The sequence below is a fragment of the Engystomops pustulosus genome, chromosome 11, assembly GCF_040894005.1.
Source record: "Engystomops pustulosus chromosome 11, aEngPut4.maternal, whole genome shotgun sequence".
Classification (NCBI taxonomy): Eukaryota; Metazoa; Chordata; class Amphibia; order Anura; family Leptodactylidae; genus Engystomops; species Engystomops pustulosus.
In genome coordinates, this window is record NC_092421.1 from 71,236,383 (window position 1) to 71,260,136 (window position 23,754).

The 23,754-nt window shown below is 52.2% G+C and overlaps 2 protein-coding genes across 4 annotated transcripts; one reads left to right on the top strand and one right to left on the bottom strand.

Moving 5' to 3' along the window:
* The first annotated feature begins 935 nt into the window (after positions 1-935).
* Positions 936-11,885, top strand: NECAP1 (NECAP endocytosis associated 1). 2 transcript variants are annotated; one of them, XM_072130776.1, is made up of 8 exons: positions 936-1,095; positions 1,174-1,274; positions 6,642-6,746; positions 7,520-7,601; positions 8,852-8,960; positions 9,050-9,221; positions 9,418-9,508; positions 11,015-11,885. In XM_072130776.1, exons 1-8 carry the CDS (start codon positions 1,001-1,003, stop codon positions 11,061-11,063), a joined length of 804 nt encoding a protein of 267 aa, XP_071986877.1. In that variant the 5' UTR covers positions 936-1,000; the 3' UTR covers positions 11,064-11,885. The 2 variants fall into 2 exon arrangements, with proteins under 2 accessions (XP_071986877.1, XP_071986878.1); XM_072130777.1 differs by having other exon boundaries at positions 11,018-11,885.
* A 609-nt stretch (positions 11,886-12,494) lies between these two features.
* Positions 12,495-22,620, bottom strand: PEX5 (peroxisomal biogenesis factor 5). 2 transcript variants are annotated; one of them, XM_072130774.1, is made up of 16 exons: positions 22,187-22,620; positions 21,959-22,105; positions 21,554-21,589; positions 21,044-21,176; positions 20,847-20,957; positions 20,603-20,702; positions 20,135-20,225; positions 19,760-19,867; positions 18,620-18,694; positions 18,376-18,495; positions 18,005-18,148; positions 17,643-17,713; positions 17,371-17,571; positions 15,916-16,081; positions 15,621-15,778; positions 12,495-14,896 (listed from the first exon to the last, which is right to left on the bottom strand). In XM_072130774.1, the coding sequence occupies exons 2-16, from the start codon at positions 22,094-22,096 to the stop codon at positions 14,689-14,691; spliced, it is 1,860 nt and encodes a 619-aa protein (XP_071986875.1). In that variant the 5' UTR covers positions 22,097-22,105; positions 22,187-22,620; the 3' UTR covers positions 12,495-14,688. The 2 variants fall into 2 exon arrangements, with proteins under 2 accessions (XP_071986875.1, XP_071986876.1); XM_072130775.1 differs by lacking the exon at positions 19,760-19,867 and having other exon boundaries at positions 22,187-22,619.
* Between the last annotated feature and the right edge of the window lie 1,134 nt (positions 22,621-23,754).

Below are 23,754 nucleotides of genomic sequence, written 5' to 3' on the forward strand. Positions count from 1 at the left end.
AGGAGGCAGGTGATGGGGAAGGAGCAGGAGGCAGGTGATGGGGAAGGAGCAGGAGGCATGTGATGGGGAAGGAGCAGGAGGCAGGTGAAGGGGAAGGAGCTGGAGGCAGGCGATGGGGAAGGAGCAGGAGGCATGTGATGGGGAAGGAGCAGGAGGCATGTGATGGGGAAGGAGCAGGAGGCAGGTGAAGGGGAAGGAGCTGGAGGCAGGCGATGGGGAAGGAGCAGGAGGCATGTGATGGGGAAGAAGCAGGAGGCAGGTGATGGGGAAGGAGCAGGAGGCAGGTGATGGGGAAGGAGCAGGAGGCATGTGATGGGGAAGGAGCAGGAGGCAGGTGAAGGGGAAGGAGCTGGAGGCAGGCGATGGGGAAGGAGCAGGAGGCATGTGATGGGGAAGGAGCAGGAGGCATGTGATGGGGAAGGAGCAGGAGGCAGGTGAAGGGGAAGGAGCTGGAGGCAGGCGATGGGGAAGGAGCAGGAGGCATGTGATGGGGAAGAAGCAGGAGGCAGGTGATGGGGAAGGAGCAGGAGGAACGTAATAATAGGGGAAGGATGAAATCACTAAGATGAGATTTTCATAACGCAATAGAATGAGGAGCCTCATATGTAACACATTTTATTACAACATGTGAGTGGAAGCAGGATAAGGTGTGTGTGTGTGTGTGTGTGTGTGTGTGTGTGTGTGTGTGTGTGTGTGTGTGTGTGTGTGTGTGTGTGTGTGTGTGTGTGTGTCGTGTGTGTGTGTGTGTGTGTGTGTCGCGTGCACTTCCGTCCTGCGCCTGCGGGTGACGCTGCTGCATTGTGGTAAATACAGGATTGTAGTTTTAAGTTGGACAGCGACACCACAGGTCATAAGCCGGTACTGCACATGACGTCACCTGCAGTGCTGGAATGCGGCGTTTGCTATCACGTGACGCGTGTGACGGTCAAGATGGCGGGCGGATGCTGTCTCCATGGTGACGAGCGGAAGTCAGGCTGTCAGCTGCTAGGGATTGGTAAAGATGGCGGCGGAGGCTGAGTACGAGTCCGTGCTGTGTGTGAAGCCCGAGATCAGCGTCTACCGGATCCCGCCCCGGGCATCTAACCGGGGATACAGGTGAGGGGAGGGGCTACAGGTGCGCGGTCACGAGAGCCCCGCCCACACTTGACATGTCGCGATATGTCTCCATCTCAGGGCCTCGGATTGGAAGCTGGACCAACCCGACTGGACGGGGAGAATGAGGCTGACCTCCAAGGGCAAGGTGGCCTTCATCAAGCTGGAGGACAAGGTGTCAGGTAATGGCAGCCATTGGTAGACATGTCACGTGTCCCCCCGCCCCGACTACAACCGCCTCGCACTAGTCGACTACACCTCCCGACTACAATCCCCCACTATACCCTCCTGTCACTATATCCCCCCACTACACCCTCCTGTCACTATATCCCCCCACTACACCCTCCTGTCACTATATCCCCCCACTACACCCTCCTGTCACTACACCCCCCCCCACTACACCCTCCTGTCACTACATCCCCCCCCACACTACACCCTCCTGTCACTACATCCCCCCCCACACTACACCCTCCTGTCACTACATCTCCCCCCCACTACACCCTCCTGTCACTACATCCCCCCCCACACTACACCCTCCTGTCACTACATCCCCCCCCCCACACTACACCCTCCTGTCACTACATCCCCCCCCCACACTACACCCTCCTGTCACTACATCCCCCCCCACACTACACCCTCCTGTCACTACATCTCCCCCCCACTACACCCTCCTGTCACTACACCCCCCCCCACTACACCCTCCTGTCACTACATCCCCCCCCACACTACACCCTCCTGTCACTACATCCCCCCCCCACACTACACCCTCCTGTCACTACATCTCCCCCCCACTACACCCTCCTGTCACTACATCCCCCCCCCCACTACACCCTCCTGTCACTACATCCCCCCCCCCCACTACACCCTCCTGTCACTACATCCCCCCCCCACTACACCCTCCTGTCACTACATCCCCCCCCACTACACCCTCCTGTCACTACATCCCCCCCCCCCACTACACCCTCCTGTCACTACATCCCCCCCACTACACCCTCCTGTCACTACATCCCCCCCCCCCACTACACCCTCCTGTCACTACATCCCCCCCACTACACCCTCCTGTCACTACATCCCCCCCCCCACTACACCCTCCTGTCACTACATCCCCCCCCCCACTACACCCCCCCACTACACCCTCCTGTCACTACACCCCCCCCCCACTACACCCTCCTGTCACTACACCCCCCCCCCCACTACACCCTCCTGTCACTACACCCCCCCCCACTACACCCTCCTGTCACTACACCCCCCACTACACCCTCCTGTCACTACATCCCCCCCCCACTACACCCTCCTGTCACTACATCCCCCCCCACTACACCCTCCTGTCACTACATCCCCCCCCACTACACCCTCCTGTCACTACATCCCCCCCCACTACACCCTCCTGTCACTACATCCCCCCCCACTACACCCTCCTGTCACTACATCCCCCCCCCCACTACACCCTCCTGTCACTACATCCCCCCCCACTACACCCTCCTGTCACTACATCCCCCCCACTACACCCTCCTGTCACTACATCCCCCCCACTACACCCTCCTGTCACTACATCCCCCCCCCCCACTACACCCTCCTGTCACTACATCCCCCCCCCCACTACACCCTCCTGTCACTACATCCCCCCACTACACCCTCCTGTCACATCCCCCCCACTACACCCTCCTGTCACTACATCCCCCCACTACACCCTCCTGTCACTACATCCCCCCACTACACCCTCCTGTCACTACACACACCCCCACTACACCCTCCTGTCACTACATCCCCCCCCACTACACCCTCCTGTCACTACATCCCCCCCCCCACTACACCCTCCTGTCACTACATCCCCCCCCACTACACCCCCCCACTACACCCTCCTGTCACTACACCCCCCCCCACTACACCCTCCTGTCACTACACCCCCCCCCCCACTACACCCTCCTGTCACTACACCCCCCCCCCACTACACCCTCCTGTCACTACACCCCCCACTACACCCTCCTGTCACTACATCCCCCCCCACTACACCCTCCTGTCACTACATCCCCCCCCACTACACCCTCCTGTCACTACATCCCCCCCCACTACACCCTCCTGTCACTACATCCCCCCCCCCACTACACCCTCCTGTCACTACATCCCCCCCACTACACCCTCCTGTCACTACATCCCCCCCCACTACACCCTCCTGTCACTACATCCCCCCCACTACACCCTCCTGTCACTACATCCCCCCCACTACACCCTCCTGTCACTACATCCCCCCCCCCACTACACCCTCCTGTCACTACATCCCCCCCCACTACACCCTCCTGTCACTACATCCCCCCACTACACCCTCCTGTCACTACATCCCCCCCCACTACACCCTCCTGTCACTACACACACCCCCACTACACCCTCCTGTCACTACACACACCCCCACTACACCCTCCTGTCACTACACCCCCCCACTACACCCTCCTGTCACTACATCCCCCCACTACACCCTCCTGTCACTACACACACCCCCACTACACCCTCCTGTCACTACACATCCCCCCACTACACCCTCCTGTCAATACATCCCCCCCCACTACACCCTCCTGTCACTACATCCCCCCACTACACCCTCCTGTCACTACATCCCCCCACTACACCCTCCTGTCACTACATCCCCCCACTACACCCTCCTGTCACTACATCCCCCCCACTACACCCTCCTGTCACTACATCCCCCCACTACACCCTCCTGTCACTACACACACCCCCACTACACCCTCCTGTCACTACACATCCCCCCACTACACCCTCCTGTCAATACATCCCCCCCCACTACACCCTCCTGTCACTACATCCCCCCCCCACTACACCCTCCTGTCACTACATCCCCCCCCCACTACACCCTCCTGTCACTACATCCCCCCCCCACTACACCCTCCTGTCACTACATCCCCCCCCACTACACCCTCCTGTCACTACATCCCCCCCCCACTACACCCTCCTGTCACTACATCCCCCCCCCACTACACCCTCCTGTCACTACATCCCCCCCACTACACCCTCCTGTCACTACACCCCCCACTACACCCTCCTGTCACTACATCCCCCCCCACTACACCCTCCTGTCACTACATCCCCCCCCCACTACACCCTCCTGTCACTACATCCCCCCCCCCACTACACCCTCCTGTCACTACATCCCCCCCCACTACACCCTCCTGTCACTACATCCCCCCCCCCACTACACCCTCCTGTCACTACATCCCCCCCACTACACCCTCCTGTCACTACATCCCCCCCCCACTACACCCTCCTGTCACTACATCCCCCCCACTACACCCTCCTGTCACTACATCCCCCCACTACACCCTCCTGTCACTACACACACCCCCACTACACCCTCCTGTCACTACACATCCCCCCACTACACCCTCCTGTCACTACATCCCCCCCCCCCACTACACCCTCCTGTCACTACATCCCCCCCCCCCCACTACACCCTCCTGTCACTACATCCCCCCACTACACCCTCCTGTCACTACACACACCCCCACTACACCCTCCTGTCACTACACATCCCCCCACTACACCCTCCTGTCACTACATCCCCCCCCCCACTACACCCTCCTGTCACTACATCCCCCCCCCCACTACACCCTCCTGTCACTACATCCCCCCCCCCCACTACACCCTCCTGTCACTACATCCCCCCCCACTACACCCTCCTGTCACTACATCCCCCCCACTACACCCTCCTGTCACTACATCCCCCCCCCCACTACACCCTCCTGTCACTACATCCCCCCCCCCACTACACCCTCCTGTCACTACATCCCCCCCCACTACACCCTCCTGTCACTACATCCCCCCCCACTACACCCTCCTGTCACTACATCCCCCCCCACTACACCCTCCTGTCACTACACCCCCCACTACACCCTCCTGTCACTACATCCCCCCCCACTACACCCTCCTGTCACTACATCCCCCCCCACTACACCCTCCTGTCACTACATCCCCCCCCCCACTACACCCTCCTGTCACTACATCCCCCCCCACTACACCCTCCTGTCACTACATCCCCCCCCACTACACCCTCCTGTCACTACATCCCCCCCCCACTACACCCTCCTGTCACTACATCCCCCCCACTACACCCTCCTGTCACTACATCCCCCCCACTACACCCTCCTGTCACTACATCCCCCCCACTACTACACCCTCCTGTCACTACATCCCCCCCCCCACTACACCCTCCTGTCACTACATCCCCCCCCCACTACACCCTCCTGTCACTACATCCCCCCCACTACACCCTCCTGTCACTACATCCCCCCCACTACACCCTCCTGTCACTACATCCCCCCACTACACCCTCCTGTCACTACATCCCCCCACTACACCCTCCTGTCACTACATCCCCCCCACTACACCCTCCTGTCACTACATCCCCCCCACTACACCCTCCTGTCACTACACACACCCCCCCCCCCACTACACCCTCCTGTCACTACACATCCCCCCACTACACCCTCCTGTCACTACACACACCCCCACTACACCCTCCTGTCACTACACATCCCCCCACTACACCCTCCTGTCACTACATCCCCCCCCACTACACCCTCCTGTCACTACATCCCCCCCCACTACACCCTCCTGTCACTACATCTCCCCACTACACCCTCCTGTCACTACATCCCCCCCCACTACACCCCCCCACTACACCCTCCTGTCACTACATCCCCCCCACTACACCCTCCTGTCACTACACCCTCCTGTCACTACATCCCTCCCACTACACCCTCCTGTCACTACATCCCCCCCCCACTACACCCTCCTGTCACTACATCCCCCCCCCACTACACCCTCCTGTCACTACATCCCCCCCCCCACTACACCCTCCTGTCACTACATCCCCCCCCCACTACACCCTCCTGTCACTACATCCCCCCCCCACTACACCCTCCTGTCACTACATCCCCCCCCCCCCACTACACCCTCCTGTCACTACATCTCCCCACTACACCCTCCTGTCACTACATCCCCCCCCCACTACACCCTCCTGTCACTACATCCCCCCCCCCACTACACCCCCCCACTACACCCTCCTGTCACTACATCCCCCCCACTACACCCTCCTGTCACTACATCCCCCCCACTACACCCTCCTGTCACTACGCCCCTCCGGTCACCTGATAATGTACCCACATTTTGCACTGAGCAGCCTAGGGAGTGATAGGAGCTAAAATATCAATAACTCTGAGTAACATTGTAAAGTAAAGGGTTAAAATGATCTTTATTGTGTTACCATCACTAGGGGATTGCAATGTGAGAACTTTCTTTCGTGGAAAAACCCCTTTAAGGCTACATTCACACTGACGTGTGCCCGCTGTACCGTAGCCCGTTGATGCTGCTCGCCCCCCTCCATAGAGTAATTTGGGGCCCGTGTGCCCATTGCTGTCTATGGGGGACGTATATATGCCGTATATACTTCCCCCCCCCATACGGCAGTGTGAATGCAGCCTTAGTCTGTTACAGTGTGTCAGTGTGTGCAGCGCCTCTCTCTCTCTCTCTATCAGGAGAACTCTTTGCTTCCGCTCCGGTCGATCAGTTTCCTGGGATTGCCGTGGAGACGGTGACTGATTCCAGCCGCTACTTTGTGATCCGAATTCAGGATGGAAACGGTGAGTAGAAAATGCGGATGTCGGGGGTCAGCGGATAGAGGGGTGTCTGCCGCTGTCTGAGCACTATAGTGCTTATTTTTTAGAACAGAATCAATTTAGAAATCGCATGATATGAGGTCAGAGGTCACGGCATCATAGTGTGATCCATTGGGGTCATTTACTAAGGGCCCAATTCGCGTTTTCCCGAGGTGTTACATGAATATTTCCGATTTGCGCCGATTTTCCCTGAATTGCCCCAGGATTTTGGCGCACGCGATCGGATTGTGGCGCATCGGCATGCTCGCGACGGAAATTGGGGGGCGTGGCCGAACGGTAACCCAACGGATTCGGAAAAACCGCCGCATTTAAAAAAAAAAAAATTGGTCGCACGGGCCATACTCACATGCACCACGATGAAGACGATGAACTCCGGGGCACTTCGGCGCAGCAGCGCCACCTGGTGGACATCGGACGCAGGACCTTCATGAATCACCGGAAGACCCGAACGCTTGTCAGAGAAGCCGCCGCTGGAACGCGAATGGACCAGGTAAGTAAATGTGCCCCATTGTATCTATTTTACGTGTTGCCGCCATCTAGTGACAGGAAATGGAATCTACATGACAATGACAGGCAGCGCTGACTTGCTGTCAGTAATTTTGACCTATTTCTTTTTACGATTTGATCTATTAAGCTGCAGACGTTACTGATCGAGCATCAGCATTTCTATTGGATCTCAGGACATGATCCTACATCGTAAGCTTCTTGTAACCTCTGTGTCTCTTCCCACCCCCCAGGGAGAAGCGCTTTCATCGGCATTGGATTCGCAGATCGGGGCGACGCCTTTGACTTCAATGTGTCTTTGCAGGATCACTTTAAGTGAGTGTGAGACGGAGCTGCACCGCGACACACAACGCCCAGTAATCGGATGAGCGGAGGGTTCGCCATGTAGTTGTCTGAACTTCTCTCCCATACTCCTGGAGCTGCTAGGCCGCTTCTGAGGTCACATGACAGTGCCTAATTGCCAAGGCCTATCTCATGTACGGAGCCAGTGACAGTCATGGAAGACAAATCCAAGACTTAAAGGGGCTATCCGATTATTTTAAGTTTTTCCTTATCCAGTAGATGTAGACAGATCAGTGCAGCCTAAAAGCTGTGACCACCACTGATTGCAAGAGAGCGGTCCCCTGTACCCCCAAATAAAGCAGGTAGTTATTGATCCCCATTGTTACCAGTGAGGACCATAGTGGATTTCCCATATCCTGATCCCTGTCCTTTTTCTATTTACTATTCTACAATTTACAAATCTACATTTAAAAAAAAAAAAATGACTTCTATATAGTGATGGGAGTCCCAGAGGTAACTTATAAAATGTTGGTATATTCTATCACTTTATAATAGTCCCTAGGACCCCCAGTGAGGCTGGGAATGTAGGCGATGCAGCACTGATGTAACGCTGTGCTGCCATCGCTGTTATCTCAGCACATGGGGCACATTTACTTACCCCGTCCGGAGGAGTTCCTGAAAGTGCGCTGTCCGACAACAATGCCCTGTGCCGCAATTCCATAAGATCATGCGCCCGATTTCCTGCATGTGTCGCTTCCCCGCTCAGGTCCGCCGGAGTTAACCACCTTCTTCCTGGTGCATGTAAGTGCTTGTCTTGCGACACAATTTTTGAGTTAAGTCCCGCGGTTTTTCCCCCCAATTCGTGTCGCATGAAAGCCGGCGCGATTGCGCCAAAACATGATTGCGTGCAACACAATCGCCTGCTAAATACCTGTCCCAGCAACGCGATTTCCAAAAACGTTGGAAACCCCGGCGGAAATGCGGCCGTGGGACCCTTAGTAAATAAGCCCCATTGTCTCCCCCTGCTGTGCAGAAATCTGTAGCTCTGTATCCTTCATGGATATGGCTGCATTTCTGACCAATCACTGTGGGCCCCCCTATTCTCAGGATCAGTGGGGTCCAGAGGCCAGGGATGAGTTGCAGCAGATCTGTTTCTCAGGAGTTCGGGAAAGCTGGATACAAATGAAAAGGATTTCATGTGAATTTTTTACTTTTATATATTTTTGGAGTGAAGGTCCCAGAATCTTACAAAGCCTCTTCTCATGTAACTTCTGTCCTCACAGGTGGGTGAAGCAGGAATCTGATTTCTCCAAAGAACCACAAGGACAAGACAACCAGCCCAAGCTGGATCTGGGATTCAAGGAAGGCCAGACAATCAAGCTTAATATTGGGGTACGTGCGTGGCTTGAGTGATGGGACCACAAGGGGGTCATCCGCATTCTCCAATTTTCATGAAGTTCTTTTTTTTCCCCCCAACCAAGAACATAAAAAAGAAAGATGGATCCTGTAAGCCTCGAGGAAATGCTGGCACTGGGGGGATCACTCTGCTTCCTCCTCCTCCTGGGGGCAAGATCCAGATGCCAACAGCCCCTATGACAACCCCGGTACCTAATCATGTTACTCCTCCCCCCGGCAACACACCCTCCAGCCCAGGTAGGTCACATCCAGATCCCACCATACCCTAGGCTCTGTTCTTATGTTCTTGTATGAAGACATTTGGCATACATTTTAGGAAATAGTGTACAGTTTTCCTGCAGTGCCCCTGCAGGTGAAATGAAGCATTACATGTGTATTAGGTAGAAATGAAAATGTTATATGAAAATGCTTTCTTTTCTGCGTTTTCTCTTAGACATCCTCCTAGATCTGGGCTCCCCGGTGCCGCCCCCTAAAGCTGCTCCAGCTTCTGCAGACCTGTGGGGTGATTTTAATACTGCCAGCAGGTGAGGAAGTGTAGACACATTACCTGAGGAATATTCATCCAGTATATTACAGGTCTGTGAGTTGTCTTTCTGTATAAGTGAGTGCAGCTGTGGAGTTCATACAGGATGTAACTCAGGATCAGTACAGGATAAGTAATGTCATGTATGTACACAGTGACTGCACCAGCAGCAGAATAGTGAGTGCAGCCCTGGAGTATAATACAGGATGTAACTCAGGATCAGTACAGGATAAGTGATGTCATGTATGTACACAGTGACTGCACCAGCAGAATAGTGAGTGCAGCTCTGGGGTATAATACAGGATGTAACTCAGGATCAGTGCAGGATAAGTAATGTCATGTATTTACACAGTGACTGCACCAGCAGCAGAATAGTGAGTGCAGCCCTGGAGTATAATACAGGATATAACTCTGGATCAGTACAGGATAAGTAATGTCATGTATGTACACAGTGACTGTACCAGCAGCAGAATAGTGAGTGCAGCTCTGGGGTATAATACAGGATGTAACTCAGGATCAGTACAGGATAAGTAATGTCATGTATGTACACAGTGACTGCACCAGCAGCAGAATAGTGAGTGCAGCTCTGGAGTATAATACAGGATGTAACTCAGGATCAGTACAGGATAAGTAATGTCATGTATGTACACAGTGACTGCACCAGCAGAATAGTGAGTGCAGCTCTGGGGTATAATACAGGATGTAACTCAGGATCAGTGCAGGATAAGTAATGTCATGTATTTACACAGTGACCACACCAGCAGCAGAATAGTGAGTGCAACTCTGGAGTATAATATAGGTCAGTGATGGCGAACCTTTTAGAGACCGAGTGATCAAACTTCAACCAAAACCCACTTATTTACCCTGATGTGCCATTTTAAGCAGTAACTTATTGCTACCTGTTCTTCCACTTCTTTTATTGTATCGGCCCCTTGAGGTCACCAATACAGTTGAAACAAAGTGGGCAAATTCAGACTATCATTGTAGCTTCTCTCCAGGGTGTCTCTGTTTAGAAAGAATGGTGGGTCCAGCAGGAAGACCTCCAAAGATAATGCACTTCCTTCAACACCTTCTCACTTTTCAAGCTGTTCCAAACAGCCAATGGATTTTAACCTGTTTGGTGAACTCTGTCCTGGGGTGATGGCCTGAGTGCCCACAGAAAGGGCTCTGAGTGCCACCTCTGGCACCCGTGCCATAGGTTCGCCATCACTGATATAGGATGTATCTCTGGGTTAGTAATGTCATGTATGTACACAGCGACTATAAAATGACATAGGCTTCTAGTTTTCATGGGTCAAGTTCACACCTGAGTTTGGAGCAAAAATCCACCAAATTAAAAAAAATAAAAACACAGAAAATTATTTGGTTCTTGCTGCCATGTGTGAAAGTAACCTGCCAGCTGTGGTGTGTGAGCTGCGCTTGTGGCTGTATAGATGGTGCGGGGGGCGGTGCGCTGGGTTCTGCTTCTGCTCTGTATGACGCTTGCTTTGCTCTCTCTCCTGTCCAGCAGTCTGTCCTCTCAGGCTCCGCAGTCTTCTAGCTGGGTTCAGTTCTAATGGCCGCGCCTGGGACCTCTTCCTTTCTCTCTCCTGGAGATCGCAGCCCCCTCTCCACCACCGGGAAGCACAGCCGCTCCGCATATCAGTGTGACGTCTCCTCATTATTCGGGCTGTGAGGGTCTCCGGGGGGGTGACGTGTTGTGCATCTCATACTTTCTTCCTTCTCCTCCTCTCTGGCTCCCTGCCTGCTCCCCCTCTATGGTCCATGTCATTGTTATTTGCTGTCCCGCCCCCTCCTACACTGTAATCATTCCGCCCCTCCATGCAGGGTATTGTGGGCCGGCACCGATGCCCGGGCCCAACCTGAACCAGAGCTGCTTTGTTTACAGACAAGTGACAAACATAGGATGTTATTTTATTTTAGTTGTTACAAATCTTATTCTGGTGCAAGATTGTACCTTCCGGGCCGCCATAGATCCGTCCTCCGGCCACGTAAGGCATTAGTCTTTGTATTTAGGCAATCTAGAGGCCGGGTCTTCAATGAACAACTCCCAGCATGCACTGGATTGGCTACAGTTGTCCGGTCCTGGGATTTGTAGTTTTGGAGACCCCCTGATCTGAAGCCATGACTCCTCCCATCCCCCATCCCCCCCCTTCCTCCCCTTTGTACAGTGATGATTAAGATTTTTCTGTAGCTTTTCTGGGGTTCGCTTGTATCATGTCCCCTTGCAGGGTAAGTGGGGAGGGGGGAGGGGGGGGGCGCTTAGGGTAGATAGATTTTGTGTATTTTGTCCTGTAATCATGAATCATATTTATTATTATATTGTGAGCCCATAAAAGAACAAAGTGTATATAAAAAATAAATTTCATGTATCTCCACGTTGTCTCTCTTTTTTCCAGGAATTTTTAATGAAATCTTTCTCCAAAAATATTTAAAGCTTTGCCTCCAGCGCCACCTAATGGGACGTTGCGGTACTGTAAGTCACAGGCCAAACCAAGTGCTCCTCTGAGTAGATGTCTGGGGGGCGATGTTTGTGGAGGTCTCGTTCACCTTGGTGGTCCTGAAGGTTTAGACTTCTAGAATGATAATTTTCAGGATCTTATCATCTGAAGGCAGAGAGTATGGCAGCCATATTTCTCAGGCAAAGGCTGTGTGAGGACCTGTGCTCACAGCAGCATAGTCATTTACACTGGTGTGAATCCTGGGGGAAGGTAGGTACTCCCAGCAGCATAGTCGTCATTACTGCCACTGCACAGGACCTCTGTGCCAAAATTATAAGACTGAATAATAATCCTGGGTCGGGCAGGTATTTCCAGCAGCATAGGTGACTATAGGCGATTATAGATGACTGTATGTGACCATAGGTGACTATGCTGCTGTGAGTACAGGTCTCGGAGAACTCTGCTCCATATCTCACCAAATCTGCTCATCTGAATAAGGATTTATATACAGGAAACAGTTGTGGTCATACATAAGAATCATCAGCATTTCTGCTTTTTTAGATTATCAATATTTTATTATTACAAAAATTGTACACTTGGATATTCTACATAATCGATATCTCCCCAGAGCTGCAGGAAAGAACATCATTAGCACATCGTCACCTCCACAGCTTAACCAGGATTAGAAAACACGGCTTCTTCCTTCCAAACAACAGCGCCACTCCTGCTCTCAGGCTGTGTGTGGTATTGCAGCTGTATTCTGCGATACCAAACCCATGGATGAATGTGATGCCAATTCTGAAGAGCAGCCATGTTTTTCTAACCCCGTCCCTGCCAGGTGTGTCCTGTCCGGACAAATCGTTGCACGTTTGAGATTTCCCTATTGTATCCCACAGGCCGGAACATCACATATTACCACCGCTGGTGACACTTCACCTAGAGTAATAATCTCCATCCTCTTACTTTCTGACTGTTGCAATGCTACAACTACTAGGATTGGTTTTGCAGCAGCCAGAAAGGAAGAAGTTTGTATCCGACAACTTTTATATAGTTTTGTTAAACCCCTTTAATTATAAAGCACTGGCCTCAAGCTCTCACTTTCTGGCTGCTGTGATGCTTTGCACTGGTCACATGACCAGTTTATTTAAATAAATGACTCTGAGCTGTAGTACCCAGTACAGCCACTATACAGTGTGTGGCGCAGTGTTCCATAGACCAAATGGAATCAAAATCTCATTAAAGCTACTGTCGAAGTGCCGCCCAATATCAAGGCAGGTCCGATAGCGCCACATCAAGGCCATGTTTGCATCCTATTATAGGCCGGTCCTGGGACCCAGGTCACTAATACACAATGGACTGGAGCTGTGATCCGAGCCAGGACACTATGTCCTGAGACCCCATCACATCTCCAATACAGTAAGATATTCCAAATTCCATCACGAATGGTATAGACTAGAACACTACCTGTGTGTATATATATATATATATATATCTCTATCCATCCTACAGCCCGGGGGCGCTATGAGAGGTTGCATATAAACCACAAGATCTATTCCTAACACCAGACGTTCATCTGCCTCCAGGGAATATAAGATCTCCAATAGTGGCTACAAGGTGGGACTACAACTCCCAACATGCTCTGGTGCATCATACAGCTGATGTGTGCTTTCTTCCATGGTTCATCACTTTGATAATATAAGAGGGCAGCAGAATTAGCGGGTGTTTTTGTAAGGGAAATATAGATTACATATCCACGGGTAATGGAACAAGACAGCGCCACTCTCAATGTAGTGGCTGAACGGAGTCACTGCAGCTTAGCTCCCATTCAGGTGAATGTAAGCTGATCTGTAGTACCTGGTCTGACCACTACACAGTGACTGGCGCTGTCTGCTTCCTGTTTCCATTCATCACTGAGAACAGTGGATCTGTGGGGGGGGGGCGCTGGGCGTCAGACCCACAATAATCTTATATTGAGAACCTGTTCTATGCATTGGTTATCAATATGTCTACCCAGGACTTTAAGAAGTCTCCTGACACGTCCGTCTTGGTAAATATTTCATGGAATAATAACTCCCGAGCATCTTGCATTATGTTTTCCCTCTGATATTCCTCCTGTCAATACATTTCTATTTTTAAAATTAGTTGTAAGCATTTAAAGGGGTTGTCCATTTTGAAAAAAAAAAAAAAAAAAACTAAAACAAAAGTAAAATGACCAATTGGGTATCGACGATGGTCTAATCACATGCGGCGCAGGTACCAGAGCTCCAGTCTCTTCACTTTACATGCCTTGGACTTCCCCTTTAAGATGTCACTCACTGGTGCACTCCCCTACACTACCAGGGGAAGAGATGCAGCGTATACACATGGAGGCGCCCGGTGCCAGAGGGGCAGCACAACACAGATTTAGGGGGCGGGATCCTTCCATAAGATGGTGATCAGGGATTGGATAAAGACGTATAATTGATGATCGGTGACAGCTAGGGGGTGCACTGCTGTCCACCAAGGCTCCGCCTCCTGAGGCAATTAAATTAAATCAGTATGTTAATTAGAAAAATCAGCTTTGTCCCTTCATCCCTGTACCAGCCAATGGAGTGAAAGATCAAGCCTTCTGTGAGGGCGGGGTCACATGGGGGCGGGGCTGTACCGCGGTCTATGGAGTCTTAGTCCTTGGGTCTGACCTCCCAGAGCAGTGACTGAGCCCCATGAGCATGCACTCACAGGGCACCCACTCACCCTGCTGTCATGGGGCCGGGGGGGCGGCGGGAGGGGGGAACGCTGCCTGTAACGCGGCCAGGTCACGGGCGTCTGCAGCGGCGTACAGGTTACTCTGTCCCAGCATGGAGAGCGCCATCCGCAGGGTGCTCCAGATATTGTCAGACATGGCTTCTCCATGGCCTCCGCTCCGCTGCTGCATGCTGAGGGCCTCGATAAAGTGCTCCACTGCTTCCCTGTAACAGACAAGAGGGCGGGGCTTATTACAACAGCCAGATACTGCTCCCCCAGTGGTGAAGATATATCAAACCCCAACCTTCAGCTTCTCCTCTATGCTCTGAATAACAGATGCTACAGGTTTTACTTAGAGTAAATGGAACTGTAGAGCATTGTACACAGAGCACAGCAGTGTGAGGAAAAGCCACAAGCTTTGAACATGCAGCCTGCAGCAGGTATTGTGTAATCATACCACTGTGTATATTAGTAGCAGCAGGACTGTGATATATGGATTTATATTCCAGGATTGCAGCTTCTTCAAGTGCACTGGGGTGTGTCCTCACACTGCTGTCCATGGTATTGTCCCTAGAGAGATGAGTAATCATACCACTATGTACATAGTAGTACTTATACCACTGTGTACATTAGTAGCAGCAGGACTGTAGAATCTGGATTTATATTCCAGGATTTTAGCCTCTGAGCAGGTGTCCTCACACTGCTGTGCACTGTGCAGCTCCTCGCTTTTGCCCTGAGTAAAAAGCTTGAATACTAAAAGCTTTTACTGAAAGAGGAGAGGGGCTTTGGAGCAGTTTAATGCTCAGAGCACAGAAGTGTGAGGACACATTCCAAGTGCACTTGGAGAAGCTACAATACTGGATAATAAATCCTGTCCTGGATATAATCATCACTTAGTTGCAGTAGTTTTCACCCCCCCCCCCCCGGGGTAACGGATCTGCCCCTCACCTGTGCGCCCCCAGGTTGATGCAGGCGATGCCCAGGTTGTATCGGGAGCGGATGAAGCCCGGTTGCAGGTTGAGCGCCCGCCGGTAGGCCTCCACCGCAGCCTCGCTGTCATTACCATTGGCCAGTGTGGCCCCCAGCTTATTCCACAGCAAATAGTCCTGCAGGGGAGAAGAAGCGATCAGGGATGTCTCACAGCTGAGGTGTCGTTACATTTAGACAATACATATGTATCTTGTGAGTACGAATCTCTCTACTCATATTTCGTTACAATGTATCAGTGCAGGTAGTGACTCACATCCGGTCTCTGGCTCAGGGCGGCCGTGAAGCAGTCCACCGCCTTCTGATACTCCCCGCTCAGGTTAAACAGAACCCCCAGTCCACACTGAACATCCGGATCCACCTGACTCGGGTCCAATCTGACAGCGGAGAGGTAGAGCTCCCGCACCTCGGAGAACAGGGAACTGATAACAGAGAGCACAAGAGGAAGATCAGACACTTTCTGACATGCTGCACTACCTCTGCTTGCTCTCAGCACCTCAGAGAACAGGGAGCTGATAACAGAGAGCACAAGAGGAAGATCAGACACTTTCTGACATACAGCACTAACTCTGCTTGCTCTCAGTGACTGAGAACATTATAGTTAACACCAGTGTGGTCCTGATACTTCTCACAGCTGAGGGTCTGCTTTATCGTGTCTGTGGGTCAGACAGTGATAGGTATGGTCTCTGGAGTGTAATACCCTGGTGTATCTCAGGGAGCACAGCAGTGTGAGGACACTTGGAGAAGCTGCACTCCTGCAATATAAATCCATATGTGTACAATTACACCACTCTAGGGACATCTCTCTAATAAATAACACTGACAGCAGAGAGCACAGAGAACAGCAGTGTGAGAACACATCCCCAGCGCACCTGATGAAGCTACAATCCTGGAATATGAATCCATATCTCAGTCCTGCTGCTAACAACATAAAGAAAGGTCTTAGTACACAACTGTCCAGGGACAATACCTAACAGTGACTGCAGGGAGCACAGAGCACAGCAGTGTGAGGTCTGATTACACATCTGTCCAGGGACAATAACTAACGCTGACTGCAGAGAGCACAGAGCACAGCAGTGTGAGGTATAATTACACATCTCTCCAGGGACAATGCATAACACTGGCTGCACAGAGAACAGCAGTGTGAGAACACATCCCCAGCACCCCTGATGGAGCTACAATCCTGGAATATGAATCCATATCTCAGTCCTGCTGCTAACAACATACAGAAAGGTCTGAGTACACATCTGTCCAGGGACAATACCCAACACTGATTGCATGGAGCACAGAGCACAGCAGTGTGAGGTCTGATTACACATCTGTCCAGGGAAAATAACTACCACTGGCTGCAGAGAGCACAGCAGTACACACACTCAGTGCACTTGGAGAAGCTACAATCCTGGAATATGAATCTATATCTCACAGTCCTGCTGCTACTCACAACAGAAAGGTCTAATTACACATCTGTTCAGGTAAATACCTAACACGGATTACAGAAAGCACGGAGCACAGCAGTGTGAGGTATGATAACAAATCTTTCCAGGGACAATCCCCAATACTGGCTGCACACATTCCCTTTAAACAGTTTATGTCTGTCTGGATGGAAAGTTTCTTTTCAATGACAGCAAGCAGAGATGTGTGAGAACGGTGGTGGGCGACCTCCTGTATCCCTGACGGTTGCCGGCGCGTACAGATCTGGGCTCTCACTCACTCAGACAGTAGCGTCCCCAGAGATTTCTTTCTAGAAGCTTCTGCGGCTCCGCTCTCGTCCTTCACCAGGTGGCTGTACTTGGGGTTGTGCCGCAGCCACTCCCGCAGCGTCTCGCAGGCCTGCTGCTGGAGGCACTCATTGGTAAAACTCACCGCCAGCGCCATCAGGGCGTTCAGATTGTCCGGCCGCAGCTCCAGGCACCTGTGGGGGAGGTCACACGGTCACATCTGCCCAGGAGATACAGGCAATACAGGAGAGAGAAGAGACCTCACCTGCGGAGGGCGCTGATCGCCGCCAGCTCCTGCTCGTTTTCCGCCTGAGTGGTGCCCAAATATTGCCAGGCCTGGAGATACAGGAGGGATCAGTGACCAGAAGCAATACCCAAACCGTGCATCAACCATGAAATAATGCAACGCAGTTACTGACACCAGACTATAGGGGGCGTCAGAGTGAAGAATCCCTCTAAGTCCCGGCAGGTGGACACTTAGTACTTTGTTCTCGTCACTGGTTAATATTTAATAACAGGAGACAACAATCCAGATGTCTGCAGGGTCCCTGCCCTGTCTGAATAGCTGTTCATCCTGAGCCTCCTGCTTCATGTGAATATACTGTGGTCGTGTTATAGTCTTCTTACCTCCATGTGCTTGGGGTCTCTCTGTACAGCTACTTCGAAAAGTCTAACAGCGCTGGGGAGGTCTCCTTCCTGAAGGCGTTTTAAACCCTCCTCGAATGGCTGCGTCTCCTCAGAGAAGGGATTGTCATTCTCAAAGGCGTAGCCCTAGGACATGAAACACGAGAGAAAAATATAACTGCATTATTATAAAAGCGACAAATCCTCTGCACAAACATAGAATAACAATAAAATTCTGTGCTGCCTGCAGCCACCACTAGGGGGAGCTCAGGAGCGAATATTACAGTTATCTCATGAGCTCCACCTAGTGGTGGCTACAGATAGTCACAGTTTTATAATGTTATTTCTATCTATGCAGAAGGTCTATACGTCACCTTGTCGTAAGACTTGGCAGATAAGTCCTGGAAGTCCGAGAGCCATGGATGCGCCTCCGCGTCCCTCTTAGCCATCTCTTCCCATTCTTCTTGAAGTTTATCCCAGAAATCCACATCCGCCTGTTAAAAGAAAAATCAGAAGTAGAATGAAACGCAAATTAGGTCCAGCAACTTCCCCCATGTCTCTATCAGAGCAGAGCTGAAATACTCTGTGCTGCTGAAAGTGTTATAATTAATGTTTTACCTCCACTGCGGCCTTGGCGGACTCAAACTCCTTCTCCATGGGGGTGAATTGATCGACCCACTGCTCAGACACAGCCTGCAAGGGGGGGGGAAGGAAGGTCAGAAGTGTCAGGTAGGTAGCCAAGGCGTGAAGATAAGGTGGCAGGAGGGTGCACAGACATCCCAAGTGGCAGGAGGGTGTCCAGGACCCCAACCAAGTGAGTGCGACAAACAATGGCAGAAAGAGAGGTGGGATCCAGTCCAGTAAATCATGGGGGTGCGTCGGGAGCCAAAATACCCAGGAAAATATTTTTAAAATTCCCCCCTCTCATTACGCCCCATCAGGAACGCTGCCCAAAAGTGATCCAAAAATCAAAAAAAGAAAAAAAAAACCTGACAACCACTTCACAGAAAATGTGGACAGAGCGGTTGTTAGCTCCCCTCCCCCACTCCTCTGCCATGTGATACAATGACCAGCAGGGGGCGCCAATGAACAAAATAGTAAAAAAAATTAGAATTTTTTTCAGAATCTCACCCCCATGTTTTACCCAGTAAAAAAAGTGAAGAGGTCTGCAGCGTGTGGGAAACTACAACTCCCAGCATCCCCCCGACACCATGGACTCTCTTGAAATGATGGATGGTGGGAGTTGTAGTCTCGTGACAGCCGCCTTCAACCCTACTATGTGAAGATTAAGAAGCAGATGTCCAGCTCTAGGTTAACAAATATATTAATTTTCTGAAAGATGAAGAGATCTCTGCTTGCTGTCAGTGAATTGAGTCTGAAAATCCATCCAGTGTTAAAGGGGATGTTCACGGTTTCAATGTCATGATGAGAACAGGGTTTATTTCAGATGAATAAAGCAGCCGCCTGCAGCTCCATTCACTGCAGACAGAGTTATGCAAGTGACTTAGGCTGAGCTGCAATACCAAGAACAGCCACTATACAACACACTGCGCGGATATCCAGAAATACCCTTTTAAGTCTGCACTCATTCGCTGACAGCAAGCAGAGATCTTGACAATGGTGAAAAGTCACAAAACTGTTCCACAATAATAATGGATTCTTTCCATAAGACTGGACAATCCCTTTAAGCGAGATGTAACCACCAAGCAGAGTGTTAGATGTCCCTGATCTCGCCGTCCCCCACCTCCGGGTCACTACCTGCTCTTGTATAAACTGTTCTGACCACTGCTCTGCCTGCGAGGGAGCGCCGGGAGTCTGCGAGAGCGACACCTCCCCGTCTCCTATCTTCCTCACAAATTGTAAGAACTGACAGAGAGGAGAGAGATGGAGACAGAGACACATGATAAGAGACCGGAGGACGGGGGGCACATTGTATCCCCCCCCCCCTAATATTACACATGATATGTAATGGCTGCAGGACTAGACATGGGACCCCTACAAGCCTAGACAGCAGGTACATATACATCCTGCCTACATATACTGCCCCCTGTGCTTATCACTGGTACTGCAAGTAGCTTCTCATACAAATGGTTCTGGTCAGGGACCCGCCTCTACCCCTTTCCCTCTCGGTACCTGGCTGCCGGTCAGTTTGGGGTCGGTGACCTGGGAGAGGAGGGATTTGGCCTCTCTCTGGAGGTCGTCTTCAGGCTTGTACTCTTCAGTCCTGCAGAGAGGGGGGAGAAGAGATCAAATAAAGGGGAACCAGGGGCGTAACTTGAGGGGGTGCAGAGGTTGCGGTCGCACCCGGGCCCAAGAGGTTTAGGGGGCCCTTATGGTGTCACTTTCCCATATGAGAAGACTATTACTATAAACCATACATTATAGTCAGGGGCCTGGCACAGACTTTGCACTGGGGCCCATCAACATCTAGTTACCCCACTGAGGGGAACCCTCACCTATCTTAACCTCTTGGTGACCAATGAGGAGAATAGGACCCCCAAACCATGCAAACCACCAGTCACACAGGTATTGGGGGGTGTCTGAGGCTTTAGGGTTCCCCCTCCCACTTTGTGCTGCCTCGTCCATACAGCGGCTTCTCACCATTTTTCTGCCATGACTCCTTCACTCTCTCCCAGCCACAGCTTCTCCTCCGACTGCTGGAGGTATTCCTCTGCCCAGCGGGACGGGGATGAGTGGGGGTCTAGTAAGGAAAACGGGGGAGAATAAGGAATTGCTGTAGGCACAGAGAGTCGCCGGTCGCCTCCGCCGCGGGCACAAAGAGTCGCCGGCCGCCTCCGCCGCGGGCACAAAGAGCAGCGTCTCATGATGCTGGGGGATTCCATACCTGCCTGTTCTATGAACTCTCGGCTCCAGTCTTCCTCCTCCACTGCGGGTTCTTGCACGAGAAACTCGTCCGTCCAGTGCTCAGAGAGGGCGAGATCTGCAACACCGGGAGCTACGGGGCGAGAAGAGAGAGGGGACATGACAAGCGGCCCCATACACTGCCACTGGATTATGTTCCGGTCTGTGGAATGTTCTTACCTCGGAGCGGCGCCGGTCGGAAGCTGCTCTGCTCGATCTGCTGCATCTCCGCCAGGAGCCCGTCCATTTTAAAGGTGTGCGGTGCCCGGGTATGAAGGGAAGGCACGCGGGACTGGAGGAACTCCGACACCAGCTGCCAGGGAGAACCGGAGAAAATTATTGGGAGAAATAACATATTAGGAGCCATCACCCAGCTTTCCCAAAGCCCAGAGTGTCACATTTATTAGTCATTCTATGCCATGGGAGCCGGCGATGTATCACTGCCTCATAGAAGACTAGGAAAGAGCTTTATAACCATTTATAGCAACCATATAGGATCTCACCCAGCTTTCCCTGGCAATTACACAACTTAAAGGGCCGGTACACCAGAAATCAGTGTTATACCAGGAGATAGGTGACATGAGCTAGTAATCAGGAGGTTGTGCCTACAATCCGCCTCTCCCTACATAAAATGGCTGATGACAGAGAACAACAGAACGAAATAAAGGTGCACTTTAAGATGGTCCTCACCTCATCTTCTGTCGCTTCTCCCAGAGGCTTCGAGATCTGAAAGAAAAGAAACTCTATTAGAGATGGGTCTAATATGATCCATGGTTGTGCTGGGACATGTAGTTCTCCTCTGTACAAACAATCCTGTAGTTAAATAAAGTCTTTGGGGTTCCCTAGCCCCGGCGCCGCAGTCTTTGGGGTTCCCTAGCCCCGGCGCCGCAGTCTTTGGGGTTCCCTAGCTCCGGCGCCGCAGTCTTTGGGGTTCCCTAGCCCCGGCGCCGCAGTCTTTGGGGTTCCCTAGCCCCGCAGTCTTTGGGGTTCCCTAGCCCCGCAGTCTTTGGGGTTCCCTAGCCCCGCAGTCTTTGGGGTTCCCTAGCCCCGCAGTCTTTGGGGTTCCCTAGCCCCGGCCCCTCAGTGTTCACTTACAGAGGTGGCCCCTGTGGGCCAGGCCACGCTAGGCAATCCTTCCTGCCGCAGCCCCTTGTCCTGGGTGAAGTGTCCGGTCAGCTTCATCAGAGGGTTCGCCCCCCCACACTCCGCGTCCACCAGTCCACGCATCGCCATGGTAACGACCTGAAACACAGAGACATGTGAGAGACAGAACCCCCAAACATGGCCGACCCCATCCACCCCTCCCCACAGCCGCCGTCTCACCTTGTGTCACCTCTGTCTATCTCAGCAGCAGTCTAGGTCTTGTTCTGCCATGTAACTGTCCCTCAGGCCCCCGGCTGTCTCTTCCTGTGAGTCTCGGAGTCAGAGTTCAGTGGGAGGAGATTTGGTTAAAGGTACAGAGATCACAGGGCGGAGAGAGAGGCAGGAGTCACCAGAGAGTGGAGGGAGAGACAGCCAGGGAGGAGAGAGACTGCCGGTCATAAAGGAGGAGGAGAGAGACTGCCAACCACAACATGGAGGAGAGAGGGACTGCCAGCCATATCATGGAGGAGAGAGAGACTGCCAATCACAGCAGGAGGAGGAGAGTGACTGCCAATCATATCATGGAGGAGAGAGGGACTGCCAATCACAGCAGGAGGAGGAGAGTGACTGCCAGCCATATCATGGAGGAGAGAGGGACTGCCAGCCATTTCATGGAGGAGAGAGAGACTGCCAGCCACATCATGGAGGAGAGAGGGACTGCCAATCACAGCAGGAGGAGGAGAGTGACTGCCAATCATATCATGGAGGAGAGAGGGACTGCCAATCACAGCAGGAGGAGGAGAGTGACTGCCAGCCATATCATGGAGGAGAGAGGGACTGCCAGCCATTTCATGGAGGAGAGAGGGACTGCCAGCCATTTCATGGAGGAGAGAGGGACTGCCAGCCATTTCATGGAGGAGAGAGGGACTGCCAGCCATTTCATGGAGGAGAGAGGGACTGCCAGCCATTTCATGGAGGAGAGAGGGACTGCCAGCCATTTCATGGAGGAGAGAGGGACTGCTAGCCATTTCATGGAGGAGAGGGGGGCTGCCAATCACAGCATGGAGGAGGAGAGAGACTGCCAATCACAGCACGGAGGAGGAGAGTGACTGCCAATCACAGCACGGAGGAGGAGAGTGACTGCCAATCACAGCACGGAGGAGGAGAGTGACTGCCAATCACAGCACGGAGGAGGAGAGAGACTGCCAATCACAGAATGGAGGGGGAGAGAGAGACTTCCAATCACAGCATAGAGGAGGAGAGTGACTGCCAATCACAGAATGGAGGGGGGGGGAGAGAGAGAGAGAGAGAGAGAGACTTCCAATCACAGCATGGAGGAGGAGAGTGACTGCCAATCACAGAATGGAAGAGGAGAGAGAGACTTTCAGTGCCAACCACAACATGGAGGACGAGAGCGGGACTGCATGAAGGGATTTTCTCTGGATGTAACGATCTGCAGAGCTGCAGCACATTTCGCTGCACACGTTACATGAAAAGCCGAAGTTACTTCTTACAGCTGAAGCTTCGTTACTGCTGCATCCGGAAAACGCATCACCTGCAGAAATCTGTTACGTGCTAATATTTTGTTACACTATAAACCAGATAGAATTGTGGCGAATTCTCAGCTGTGGCTGTAAGTTGTATTTGTTTTGAACAGATTTTCATTCCCCGGCAATAAACAGGAAAGCGACCACCACTCACTGACAGGAAGCAGAGATCCTGAAAATAGTGAGAACTAGAGTGTGCACCTGACTGTCATCAGTAGGCGCAGCGTCCCCTTATAGAGGCAGATCACGTGATGGTTATAC